Here is a 15,048-nt window from a genome sequence, read left to right as displayed (position 1 = left end):
TGTAAAGTATATTAAGTAAAATAATATTAAAATTTAATTAAGCATTAAATGCTTGAATAAATTGCAATACAATATCTCCACAGCAAATTTAAAAACATTTTTTCGTCCAACGTAGCGTATGAGTAACGGAATTGAAATTGAAATGTGTAGGTTTTGTACTCACACAAATAGTTTCATCATTCTTGAAAGGTCAAGTTGAAGTGCTTAGTTTTGTTATTCTTTTTTTTTATAGTATTTTTATAACATTTGCTTTGGTATTTATATATTATATTTGACATTTAATTTTTATTTTTTAAAATTAAGGAGTGTAGTTCACAAAACTATTTTTCCTCTTCGTTCATTCTACTTAAGTGTAGTTAGTTAGTTGCGTTAAACTTCAAGGATCGGCATTTAGTTGAAGTTCTAATTTAGTTTATAAAAGGAAAATACAAATGTTATTATAATAACACTTTTTACTATAAACAATTATGAAATTAGTTTTAAAAACAGTAATTCTTTTAATTAAGTAGTGTTATAAATTAATTATAGTTTTTTACAAGGCGTATGTTATGAATATTTACATCATTAGTTCAAAAATGATTTGCATACTAAGTTTAATTTGTTCCTGGATGTCAGTATTTCAACCGCAAAGTCAGCTGAACATTAAACAAAAACCATTTAGCAATAGCTGAAAAAGTATGGGCTGATGAATATATCTCTCAGACTACATAAGAATGTACTTTAGTTGATGCTTTAGTTGATCTACTGCATAATCATCTTGCAGTGGCCAAGACTCTGCAGAAGAGAAAAAAACTGTTTCATTTTTTATGTCACTGCTCATCTTCGACCAAACAAAGATTTTATATCTTTGTAGCTCTCTTTCACACCATTTATTGTTTGGTTCTCATTCACTTAAATGATGGAACCGTGTTTGTTTCTTTCAATGTTGTCTATGCTCAGACCATGTTGATCTTTATACTTGTTTTGGAATTTTCTTGACTCAGACAGTGTTGATCTTTATACCTAGTTGTTTTGGAATATTCTTGATGTAATCTTTATAGTTGTTTTGGAATTTTCTTGATGGAATCTTTAAAGTTGTTGTGGAATTTTCTTGATGTAACCATAAATAACGTTTTTATTCGTGGTATCACAACAAGCCAGTATTTGTGCTCAAGTGAGCTTTGGTGTAGAAGGTGGGCGCTTCAAATTAATTTTATCTAATTAAGTTTATAATTAATTATGAATTAAGGAATAGAATTTAGGTTCCCCTAATTGGAGTAGTACGATAATTAAATTTTCTATGCTAATATTCCTGTTACTCTACTAATTACTATTATGAAAATAACATATGTAATGTTTAACTTAATACACGCCAAGAGAATTTCAAAACTCAGATATATTTATACTACTATACTAAACAAAATATATATACGTAATATTGTGTTATTAAGTAAAAAACTAGTAAACATAATTGATAATTTAAGAATAATAAGACAATTGACAATAGGGAAATATATTTATTTCACATTTTTTAAGAAAATATAATAAAGTACATTGAATAGTTCTTAGTATACCTTGGTTCAGCCGCACAAATGACATGCTAAGAGACCTTAGAATAGATCCAGTCAAAAAATACAAAAGGGACAGATTCTTGAAAGTATTCACGAAAACCGACAGGATGCACTACTTAGCACTATTTTATCTCAGGTGCGGTACGCAGATCTTAGCTGACTCATCGAATAATCACGAAGCTTTTGAAGAATACATAAATTAGTCAATGATAAGAATGGGACTCAACATGAACATGAACTAAACAAATAAGATTTTAAGATAATAGGAATTTAAACAAGCCAATCTATAGCTTGAACTATGTATTATAAAATGCACTTCATAAATATTTGTATATCAACATTCATACTCCTGACATCCACAATGCTTATAAGCACATTTTCACAGTCCTGAATACATTTACATATTTGCTAATATATTATTTTTAAAAAATAATAATATATCTTGAACAAAATTATATCACATTCAAAAAGGCATATTATGCCATATAATATTCATTAAGGAGTATAATGGAAGAATGTCTTCTATTCAGTTAGGGTCAGTTGAAAGCAAAAAAGCTCATGTCATAGTCCTGTACTCCACTAAGAGTCAGAATCCCGCTTATTTCATACTTATTCTTATAGCTAAACTATTAGTATATAGTTTTACAAGGATAGTATTCTCAAAAAAAATAATAGCTTACTAATTGATCTTAGAATGTCTTTAACAAGTGTCCTTTTGGATGTATTCGATGTGCAGAATGTCTTCTGTTCACTTAGGGTCAGTTAAAAGCACAAACGATCAGTCATGGTCGTAGTGCTCTACTCCACTTTGTATTTGGATTAGTATTCTATATAATATTATATTCTAATAGCAAACTTGCTGCGCCAAAAAAATCATCTTTTTATTATAATATGTATAATCACATATATTGTTTACTTTGGTATACCTGACAAAGCACTCCTTCAATTTAAATTTACTTAAAACAGTTTTCAAAATGAATTATAACTAACATATTTATTAAACGATGGATGTTAAAGCATCTGTAGTCTTTTAATTTAATTAAATACCAGATGAGATGCTTGCTTTCCTACTTACCCTATTTACCCTACTTAATATACTCCCAATAGATTTATTATGGAACTCAAGAGTAATTATAGTGCTCTTATAATAGTTACTTAACTATCTTACTATCCCTCAATTCTCTTCCGTTCTTTATTAATAGTATACTACTTAATGTATTTGTGCACATTTAGTAAGTTTGTTATCACTAAATTTTCACCTCTTAACGCACCTAAGTCCGGAAAGGTCACAGCGCTCATCTAATTTGCATAAAAATGTTTAATAACTTAAATAAGTTTTAATTTTCATTGGTGCGATGATGAACACACAGCGCACAAATAATGAATAAACACAATAAAAGTAACAATATGCAAAGTTTGTATAATTCAGAGATAAACGCGTGCTTAGCTCCTTGACGCCAGAGGGCGTCCTGAGCTGCCATAGTATGAAACAGGTGAAATATGTGCTCAATTGTGGAAATTTCGCAATTTTGTGTGCATTTGTTTAAACTTAATCTACGACATCTGATCTCTGGCAGGAAGGTAACGACCAAACTACAAACACAACTGGGAACGTATACGAGTATGCAAAGAATAAGCCAGTAGAAGTATATCTCAGTGCAAATGCAAATACAGTCGCAGATACATGGCAACAGATACGGGTGCTAATGCGGATACAACAGAGCACAAGCTTTGTGACATTTTTTGCGGTTTGTTTAGCTTTTAGTTTATGAAAGTGAATTCTAAAAATGTAGTTGCCGCTCGTATATCTGGCATTTTATAGACTCAGTCTTTCATTGCCTTGTGAGTGTATCTGATAGAAACTATATTTTAAGTTTTGCGTTGTGTCTAATTTTATTCGGTCACAGTGAATGCAACTTAAACGTTAAAACGGCGCGTTTGTATGGAAAATATTTCGGCTGCTCCTTTTTTCAACGAAGGCCTTCAACTTTAAATTGCTTCACTGTACTATATATAGCAGTAAGATATATTTTGGTGCTATGTTAGATAGCTTAAAGTTGCACAGAATAGAGTAACGTCGAACGTAGCACATCATGGTATAAATATTAAATTACTTCTGTGTTTTGGGATCTCCGAAGTCACGCAAAAAACGTGCCTCCATAAATTGTTGCGCTGAACAATAAAAATGGTTTTCAACTTAATTTTTCTTCCTCTTCTGTTTGTGGTAAATATTGTTTTTATTATTATCGCTGTTTTTGTTGTTATCCTCATTGTTTTGATGTTGGCTATTTATTTAGGAGTCGAACACAATTCCCCCTCCACGTCTCGGTGTTAGAAAACATTACCTTTATTGTTTTCATTGTTCCTAATGCAAAGTTGCTATTGTTTGCTCTTGTTCTTTCTAAATGTTTATTTTCATTTCTGTCATTATTTTAAATAAAATTTTCATAATTCTGACGGTAATGTGCGAAGAAAACGTTTTAATTAAGTTATTTTACTTTTTAAGGAGTCAGTCCGAAGTTTCGTAGCTGTCAACCCTTAAAAGTTAGTCTTATAATTATTTATTATTCTTGTGAATAGACAATAATTGGTAAAATGAAGACACAACTATGTTCGTAATGTTTAACAAAAGGGATTAGTATCCTTAGTGTACAGCGGAGGATTAATAGTGAGACACTAAGTTGAAGGAGGCAAGTTACAATATTCTATCTAAAGTAGAAAATAAATGAAAGGGAGAATAAAGACATTAATTTAGGAATAAAAATACAGCTTAAAAAATTAAAAAGTAGATAATGGATTATATATTCAGTGGTTTATATTATAGCATTTAATTTACATAAATTTTAAAATATTAAATTTTTTATTTATTTAAATTAATTTTTCACCTCTATTTTGACGAAATAAATTAATTTCTTATTAATATATAAACTGTTGTTTTCAATTATTTCGATAAAAGCCTCTATCGAACAGTAGTGAAATATAATAACAAACATTTTTTTATTATTTTTAATGAGTAGGATATTTGGTTGCCAAATGTTGCCAAATTAATATCATTAGTGGTCTTGGAATTATTTTTTATATTTAATTATTTAAAAATAGTTTTTAGAAACTGCAAATACCAAGGGTTGAACTCATGCCCTGCCAAATGTGAAGCTCAGAGTCAGTGTTCATTAGTCAACTGACCAAAAGCCGTACGGAACTTAAAGGTGCGAACTAGGCGTTTTATTAATTTGCTGTGAAGCTCATTAACAAATAATTCACTTTCGGTATTATATTAGAACGAAATCATATATTTTTATTATTAATTGTTGAATTTTAGTACTATTCTTTTTTGTACATGAATACTATTAGAAACAAAATAATACATATTTTTTTTATTATGTCCATTGCTTTATATAAGAAAATAAATAGAATATTATATTTAATCAATTATATCATATTAAAACTTCATCTGCTAGGTGAAATATATTATTTGAGATATATTTACCAATATATCAACTAAAAATTTACCTCATTGAAAGTAAAATTTTTCTTAGTTTTTTGACCAACCAAAATTTGTTATCTTATTTACATTTTAGAATATTGTCCCAAAATGTGTGATCTAAAAAATGTACATCAAATGGATCATTTCTTATCTCCTACAATATATCATCTCATCTATTCTTTAAAATGACCTACCAAAACATATTATCTAACCTGCATCGATTTGGGAAGTGGTTAGCTATATTAATTATATAAGTTAACCGTGTTGAAGCCAAAGTGCTACTCAATAATTTGGTTATAATACCAATATAATCCCATTTGAGATGTTTATAGTGCTTAGTTTGTTCGTCGCATATTGAATATATTTAAGAAGAGTCAATTGTTATTGTGATTTAATTGTATTCAAGCGATATCTATACTATTTTTTTCTTGCGATAGGTGGAAAGAAATGAGTGCCACAGTTGGAGATTTGAACCCACTAAAAAAAATTATGGAAGATTGCAGCCACGTTCAACGGTTGCAACCCAATTCTAATAAAGAAGAGAGGAGAGTAGATATGCTTAGTATTTAGCTTAATACTTAAACTGATCTAAGCCAGTAAGTGCGGTCGTATTATTTAGGGAGAGATGTTTTTATATATAAAGGGGTGAGGTTTGCGCAAACTTACAAGAAGTCTAGCTAGGTATAAAATGTACGTTCAGGTTCATAGTAGTCTCGGTTGTATATCGGAATGCGTGACGCAAAAGCAAGCTCTTTTTCAAGATGTAAAAGGCAAGGTATTATGCCTCATAATCTTAAACCGCATGGTTGGGATGGGATCTACCCTGAGGATGTCGGGAAGACGATATCTATACTAATAAAAGCAAAATAATTCCAGCAGAAATAAAAGCTTGACAAACATATCATTTATTGAAAAACATCAATCAAGCGATGTGAACGATTTTAAAGGTCACTTCCTATATAGATATTTATGCAGATATAATTTTTTGTTCACTAATGAATGTGGTTTGATTTGTTTCCGAGTTACTGAATTCCATCACTCAACTAATTCACCCAATATCAACCAATTGAATATTTTTACTACACAATTTTCAACGCTCATCTTTTTTAAGTTGTATTGATATTTATATTCAATGTAAATATTGACCGAGTTTTCAATCGTTCTGCTCGAGATCTTCACATTACTTTCTCCTGGGTAGCTCTTTAAAGCATTGTCTTTATGTCTTGTGGTTGAATTGAAATAGATGTGTATGTTTTAAGACAAAGACTTCTAATAAGTAATTGTATTGTATTGTAATTGTATTTACATTAAGACTGAAAAGTTTTCGGAAATTCTCATTTAAAATTCGCGCGCTGTATATTTTTCGATATTTTAAGTTTATGTAGTTTGGCAGCACTGTCCTTAATTACTATGCCAAAAATGAGCGCGATCTGTCAGACAGTTCGTTTACGGCAGCTGTTGAAACCAGTTCACCTCAGTAGTGCGTTGCGAAATGTCTTCGACGGTCGTACGACCGTCCTGAAAGGCTTTGTACCACTCATAAACTTGAGTTTTCGATAAAACTGATTCCCCATAAGCCTTTTGTAGCATTCGCAACGATTCTGCACACGAAATTTCGTTCGAAACACAAAATTTGATGCAAACTCTTTGTTCAATCTTTTTTTCCATTGTTTTTTTCGCAACGCACTACTGAGTTGAACTGGTTTCAACAGCTGCCGTAAACGAACTGTCTGACAGATCGCGCTCATTTTTGGCATAGTAATTGTCCTTAATTGCTGCCAAACTACATAAATTTAAAATATCGAAAAATATACAGCGCGCGAATTTTAAATGAGAATTTCCGAAAACTTTTCGGTCTTAATGTATACACATTAGGGACATTTTAAAAGTTGTTCATAAGTAAAATGTATAACCGTTATAGAGTTAACCAGTTCTTCATGATCGAAATAAATCGACTTCTTGGTAACATATGTCTTAATTTAAGATTGGATCCATTATTTCTATTCAAAATTTTTCTATTTGGCTTATGCTCAACCATTAAGAAAATGCTACATTTTTAATTCACTTCTTTAATGTTTTTGGTTTAAAATTTTCATCTTCTCTAACTTTTATTGAAATATATATAACCAATAGTTTTTCAATCGACTTTTTGCTCGTGATCCTCGATACACAGTTTTCTTTTATGATGTTCTTTATTAATATTATTTGTTAATATTAAGTAATTTTTTTTAAGACCTATCAAAATCATATCAAAGTCATTTTCCTGTACGGACCCAAATATTTTGAGCATTATCTTCCTTTAAAATACTGCTAGTTCATATGCACTGCTGTATCTACTAATCATCAGGCTTTCAATCCAATGGGTACAACTGGTCTTATGATGAACCATTTTTTTAAATACTTTGTTTACTCTGATATAATTCTTAAGCTTATAATCAGAAAAACTCATGCAAATTGTAAGTTTTCTGTTTCTCGCTTTAAACACTAAATTATTTGAAATTTATTCGTTACCTCTACTTCCTCCTCGAAACCAAAATAAATTCCATTACTTCCATTTACTTCTACATAATCTGTAAAATTATATTACGTTTCTGCAAACTTAAAGTTTTAATATGCAAACTTCACAGAAATCTATTTTAAATATTTAAACAAGCACGAATTTGGGGAAAGTTCGCAAAAAGCTTTATTATTTGTTTAATTATAGACTAAATTGTCCATTTTCAGTGTAAATTTTAAAATTTTATTTAAATTTGTTTGCTTTGAAAAGAACAAAATTTTAATGGATTTTTCGTGTAAACAGAACTTGCCGTTTGCAACTTAACTCGCAACTCGTAACTCGTTCAGCAAAATCACTGGCAAGCCAAGAGCCTCGGAAGATACTCTTGCTTAGAAATCCATTGTTTGTGCATTGCTCGGAGCTAGCATTTTAAATGCTTAACAATGAAATTCGCTCGTTCTCATAAAAATATATGGGAAAAAACAGAACTTTTAAGCTGGCAAATAAAAAATGTTAAGCGCTATCGCTGAGCACAAAGAAAGAAACCGAGTGAGTGAGACTACAAAAGTTGCCACTTGTAACATTGTGGCAACTCATACAAACGCTAAACCGAGACCTCACCATGAAGCCGTCGCACTTAAGACGAACTCTGCACTTACGGCTAAATGGCGTTATTAGGCCTCGACGAAAAAGTTGAAATGGCTCTAGAAGCAACAATGCACGTATTAGTAAGAAGAAGAAACGGGGGTAGTAGTTGAAAAAGTTGAACTTGCTTTCGTTTTTCGTATTGTTTTGCATTGTTTTAGCGCAAGTGGACATAGACGGCTCGGATATTGCGTGAAGCACCACTTCGAACAGAATTTTTCTTTTCTTTGTGGTAAGCTGACCCTTGGGGGCTTTATTACAATTTAACTTTTCTTTTATTGCCACATTTTTATGCTGGAAAAATGTCTAATTTTACTTTCGTTTTGGTTTCGTTCAGCTCTGATGTTTCGTTTTCTTCTGTCGTCCAACCATCCAACCATTCTTTTGGTTATGTTCTGTTTTATGGAGAACTTTATGCGTATTACTTGTGAATTTTTATTTTAGAATTTTTCTCCTTTTATTCGTTCATTTTCACTCTTTTATGCGTGCGAGTACTTTCCGAGTCCCTTAAAGGCACTTTTGAATTTTCATATATGAAAGTAATTGGTTTTCATACATGTTTTGTTTCTGGCGTTGCGGTGGGTTAAGTGCCAAATATTGTGGTCTGCCGGAATGACTGGGAGTTGCAGCTGTTAACCGAGTTTATCTCAGTAACGTATAAATTCGCAGTAAACACATGTGCACTTTTATGATAATTTAAATATAACACAAACGTTAAATGCGTCATTATCAGAGCTGTTAGCGTAAATGGCTGTGATGCCAGTGTTGGATAGTTGCGAACCACAGCGCAACCTGTGCTCATTAAGGCTACTTTCATGCAATTACGCAAGCTGCTGTCGAGGTAAATTCCGAAGTGGAGGAAACAATGGTAAGCAAACAATTGTTTTAAACAGTTTTATATAAAATACACAGTTGTAAATAGATGCAGTATATAAATATATATGTATATATGATATTAGAACTAAGCTCTTTCATTTTTTGTTTGCTGAAATGCGAGTTAGTGTCTAGAGCACTTTTACTCAATAGTGTCTATAACCACTTAGATGATCCACTGTTATAAGAGCTAGTCAAATTTACATTAGACCCAAGTAATGTAATCATTGAAAAAAAAAATTTTAAATGTTCTTCAAAGCCACAATTCTTAACGCGATAAGTTATAGCTTACGATTAGTTACAGGAGCAATTTTGATCTTCAGGATGTATATGACTAGAAGAAAGGTGTAGAGCAAATAACTGTATAAAATGTAATGAATTTAAATAAATAATACCTGACACCAATAAAACAAAAATTTGGAATTATATTCAGAGAACACAGTATATATCTCGGGAATGTAGTTTCGGAAAACAATGGCAGAGTCAAGGTCTTCAGATTACATGATGCATGGTTCATGTTTCAGATTTCAAGATTACATGAAGTATGGTTTTTAGACACTACAGTCAAAATATCATAACAGGTTTTTTTTTATAACATATATAAAACATATATTTTTTGTCGATTCACCACAGAAGTTCGATACTGAAGTTCTATAATGAAGCTACCCGTAAATGGCAAGGGGTCATACATAATAATGACCAACAAATACTTTATTAAAATTAATTTTCAACACAAAATGTTTCTGTTTAAAAATGTTCCAAAAAAGCTGGATACCTTGTATTTCATCTTAATAATATTTATTCTTTTGTCTATAATTTTTTGCGTTTCGTTTGAATATCGTTTTTAAAGCAGACGTCAAGAAAGGATCAGAAGTCATTTGTTACACTTAGGGTTTCTGATACATATAACCTTATGTGTCAATCTTGACTACTCCAACAAATAAGTCTGTGGGGTCTGTTAACGATTTATTCTGTTAAATTACCCCAACTATGGGGTTGCGCCTGACAATAAAAATACAGTAGTTAATTAGTGAAAATGGTTTGCTTTTCAACTATAGTTGCAACTATAGTTGCCATTGCTTTGATGTGCTTCATTCGCGGATAACTTTGAAAGACTCTGATTACTTTGAAAGACTCAAACAGTGGATTACTATTTTGATTCGGGCTCATAGGTGTGGTTTCATAATTCATTCCCTGTGTAATCTCTGAAAAGTCATTGCAACTATTAATGATGTTTAAACTATACCCCAATTTCGATTACTGAGACGCCACAATTTAACTGTGGTTTTCTTTAAACATCATTATTTTCAAAATCAATTTGTGAAATATGATACATATCAATTTATCTTAGTTTTCCAGATATAATTAGTTGAAAATAAACATACAAGACCTGTCCATTTAAAAATACTTTTAAAGAGCCTGCAGTAACTAGAATTAAGGTTGAAGTTAATATTTTTCTTAACCTATATTCCTATTTAAATAGCTTTCTCGTAACAACACATTAGTACGATAACAATATATATATGCTTTTACTTCTTCATATTTTTGCCATTAATTAGAAAAAAATTGGATTCCCCTTCATATAACTATTTTAATTAGAAACACAAGTCCCACATTTTTCATGTTAAATATACCAAAATAATTTTTCAATTAATATGGAATTTTTTTTTTTAAATTTTCTAGCAATTTAATGAAATTTAACTTCCAAACATTTTTATTTTCATTTAAACTTAAAGCTGAAATTTCAAATTATTGTCGGTCGTGACTATCTGTCAACACCTATGATTTCGTAGATATGAGCACTACTATTTACGTGGCGCGTTAGTTCCACGACGTTTTACAATTAAATGACTTGACACTTTTCGAGCTTTAATTAAACACGCATACAATTGCCTTGGGTTAAAAAAATGTCGTTGTATCTTGTAATTTGTATCTGCTCAGAAAAGTGAAACTGAAACGTGGAAAAAATTATTATGAGTGAACATGCTTTCGCGTAAATTCGCATTGTTTGAAATGTCAACCTACAAAAACACACACCATTGTCTTTGCTTGTTAAAAAATGTAGTAGAGCTAAGCTATTACAAAAAAGGAAGGAGTGTAAGAACTTAAGTTCGAGCTTTGCATGTGTAAAGCATTAAAGGATATATAGACATAAGCTAGTAACAAGACATATACATATGCAAGCACTCACACATAAATATTAGCAGATTTACATATATATATATATGTATATATGCAGACGTATATTGTACTAGTATACCTGGTAACATATATTTGAACTCGATTATGAGTATGTGTTAATATAAATGCGTTAGTGTTTGTGTGGTTATATATTTGGCACCCACTTAACTAGCATTGCATGTGTGTCAACGACTTTGTCAACATTAAAGGATCTCAACTCTTTGCGTGTTTAGCTGCAAAATGGTGGAACAAGCACAAGCGCAAGCAATTTTCAACGGATTTGCAACTTATTTTGGCCTTAGCTACTGAGATTTGCGGTATTTAACAACACCAAGTACACATGTACATTTACTCACTTATGTGTATGTGCGAGCATGCATATATTTGCTTCTACCACAGCATTGACAGTGCATGGTTGCTAGCTTTCCAGCTTAAGAATAATGTAAACACAAATTTTCTGCTTCAAAGATTTTATTAAATTTTTCCATTTGTAATTTCCCTTCCTTGAATCTATGGGGAACTCAGAAAGATTATATGGATTTTCGTTGTATAACGAAATAAAATATTTTCGGGGTTTATAATACTGAACATAATTCAATTGTTTAGAAAAATTTAAATAAAAAATACAGTTAGAATAAATTTTAAAAAAAATTAAGCTTATAAATTATTAAAACAATGTCCCATTTGTTAGTTTCAAGTTTACGGATGCAAACTGTAGATTCCGCGAAGAGAATGAAGTCACATATGTGCTGTTAGGACGCCCTGCGCTATTGCACATATGGAAAAGACTCCTGGAAATATATATCATTACAGCAGAAGGATAAAGTAAGTTCTATACTACTTTTTATCGACGTAACAAACCTCAAGGCTTAGTTAGTCGGTACGCACCGTAAAAACGTAAGCGAACTTAACCAAAGCGAACTTAAGCTAAAGCGAAATGCACAATCAACCACACCTGTGTATTTGATAGAAACGAAATAAACAAAGTTCGCCGTTTTTGTTTATTATTATAATTAATTAATTAATTAATTATTATATTACGTTAATGAAAATTAAAATTGGTTTCTTCAACTCATTATCTGATACATACTGATACATATTCAGTACTCATTATCTTGATATAAATAAGTCGCTCAGATAAGTTTGCAGATGGCTTTATAGACAATTGTTTTCCTTACACAGTGATACCAAGACCAGTGTTTATCCCACTCACATTCTAATGTACAAGTATAATTATTTTAAGGATGAATCAATTATAATTCAGACGAATTTAATTTATTGTCTAAAATATTCGTTGCATATTTCAATAAGATAAGTTATATTAGCTTTTATTATTATTTAACAGTTTTTTATCAAAAGTAAAATTTTTTAGCGTCACTGTAGACGCTATTAGTGATACACCATATTTAGCTGTACATATGAAGTTGGAACTATCTTTTATAACCTATGTTGCAACAATCACAATATACATATAATATATATTTTTATTACAGATAAAAATAGCCATTTTTATACTTCACAATAGCATCAATTTACAGTAAACATAAAATCAATAATATCTCAAAGAAAATTAATTTAGACAAAGAATTAGATTGCCTCTTACTACTGTTAATATGATTAAGTATCCAATTTCTGTAATATGCAACATTTGTATATAAAGCCGGATATACATAATCGCACTTTCTGCTGCGAGAAACTACTCCACATACAAACCCATTGCATAAAAGTGGTCCTCCTGAATCTCCATTGCATACGCACATATATTTATTTTCAATACTTTCTGCACAGATCATACTTTCAGCAACTGTTATCATTATTGGCGGACAAAATTGTTCATCCAATACATGATGATCAGCAAATAAAATATTGTCTGGATACGGACCAAGCTAAATGAAATATATATTAAATATACCTATTCAACATGAAATTATAGCTCGCGTTTATAAGCTTACATGATATGCAGAGCCCCATCCACCTACAATACATTTAGTGTTCTCTTTAGGCGTTTCAGTTGCTAAGGGTATTGGCGCTACAGTCGTGCCATCATATGCAAAACTTTTCGTTAACAGTAGCAGACCTATGTCTCCAGTAAAAGTGATTCCATCATAGGATGGATGCACAATTGATTCACTTACTTCCATTGTTTGTGTTGTGCTCATAACTTGCAAGCGATATTTTGATCCAGCAACTACGGATAGCTTATTGGCAGGTCTCTTTTCGATTGAGTTGCTAAATAGCGATTGTAATTTTTATTGTGAAAATTTTATTTTTTTATTTTTTAATAAACTTACTCTTTTTTGAGAATTAAACAATGTGCAGCCGTCAAAACACTACTTTTTGATATAATAGCTCCGCCACATATATGATTATCGCCGTAAGCGATTGTGTGTCTTCCATATTTGATAATAACTATGTATTTGGTTAATTCGGTATCATTTCTGCGGTACCCTCCTACAATAAGTTGAGAGAATTCTTCCTGATCTTCTGTTCCTCCGCAAATATAAATGCAGTGCACAATTAATATAACAAAAAATATATAACAATTCATCTTATTGGAAATTTAAAAATTTCATGAAACTCTCATGAAAATTTTATATAATTTTTGATAGTTAAATCACTGTTGTATAAATGAAATCCTAAGTTGCAGTGAAATTATTTGTAGAATATTTTATCTTAATTTTGAGCTTATAAGATATTTTATCTTAAGGTAGTTTCTTATTTAGAAAGAAAAATTCTGGATCGGTTACTTCATACATTTGTGCCATACTGCGGTTAAAACAATATTTACCAATGGGGCACCTACTCTTAGTGTTATCAATTTAATTCCATCTGGAGAATATAATCGATCTCTGTAATATAGCTCCAATTATTTCTTCAATGATCATTTAATAGCTGCCTAATTTAACTTACGTAGAAAAATCTATTTTATTTCATATATAAAATTAAAAAATGGGACTATCATTATAAGCCGTACTTTAATTTAACTAACATACGACTGTTCCACATAGCTCTCTCTCTCTCTCTCTCTTTCTTCACCCTTCTAAATCCATTCGCATACAAATTGTCCGGTATATAAATTTCCATTTTTACTTTTCATGTTTAAGATAAATAGTCTCAATCCTTTTTCTACTGAATCCTTGCAGCAGAATAGAAGTAACCATACTGCAATTGTAGACATAAGTAAGCACGTGCACCAGAAGGAGAGTAAAAAAAATTCAAAGTAAATAGCAAAAAGTGGGGCACAAAATGAATATTCATAAGACATAAACTCATATCGTATGAATAAGTTATGGGGTTATAAACCGTATTGTAAAACTTCCGCTTGTGACACAAACTATGAAAAACACATAGTAACAATAAAGGACCTTATTTAATGATATTTTGTTAGACAAATAAATGAGGAAAAAAATAAGAAATGCGGAAGGAAGGAAGACTAAGAAAATAAACAAACGGACACTACGCCAAACTGCCAACGAAACTGCAAAAAACTTTAAGTCACTATGAAGGATACGCAGGACATACGCAATGTGTGCGTCGGCTGGCAGTATATGAATAAAATATTAAATAAATAAATTTAATAAAAATCGATTTATAAGTTATTAATAGACTGGAAATGTATAGGAATGCTTTAGTTAAAAAAATTTATCTGTATTTCTTTGAAAAGTTTTTTTGCTGAATTCAAATTAATTACGGTTATATCTTAATTATCTTTAATATTTAATGTTGTGGATGATATAAAAAATTACATGAATATTTAAAAGTAATTAATAGTAAGTGTTTACGCAAATTGTCAAAAAGTTAACTTTTAGGTAATAAAT

General features: G+C 30.7%; 1 protein-coding gene across 1 annotated transcript in view; it reads right to left on the bottom strand.

Annotated features, from left to right (window-relative positions):
• LOC119667311 (hypodermin-B-like) overlaps window positions 1-13,763 on the bottom strand; it is a gene marked incomplete at its 5' end in the record, with an annotated part of 39,291 nt that extends 25,528 nt beyond the window's left edge. Inside the window, 3 exons of the mRNA XM_038076601.1 lie at window positions 12,767-13,116; window positions 13,183-13,459; window positions 13,522-13,763. Of these exons, the coding sequence (XP_037932529.1) occupies window positions 12,767-13,116; window positions 13,183-13,459; window positions 13,522-13,763 (869 nt within the window). The remainder of the gene's footprint in view (window positions 1-12,766; window positions 13,117-13,182; window positions 13,460-13,521) is intronic.
• Between the last annotated feature and the right edge of the window lie 1,285 nt (window positions 13,764-15,048).

The sequence above is a fragment of the Teleopsis dalmanni genome, chromosome 1, assembly GCF_002237135.1.
Source record: "Teleopsis dalmanni isolate 2A chromosome 1, ASM223713v2, whole genome shotgun sequence".
In the NCBI taxonomy this organism is placed as follows: Eukaryota; Metazoa; Arthropoda; class Insecta; order Diptera; family Diopsidae; genus Teleopsis; species Teleopsis dalmanni.
Note: the sequence above shows the minus strand (reverse complement) of the source record. Positions and strands in the feature narration are given on the sequence as shown.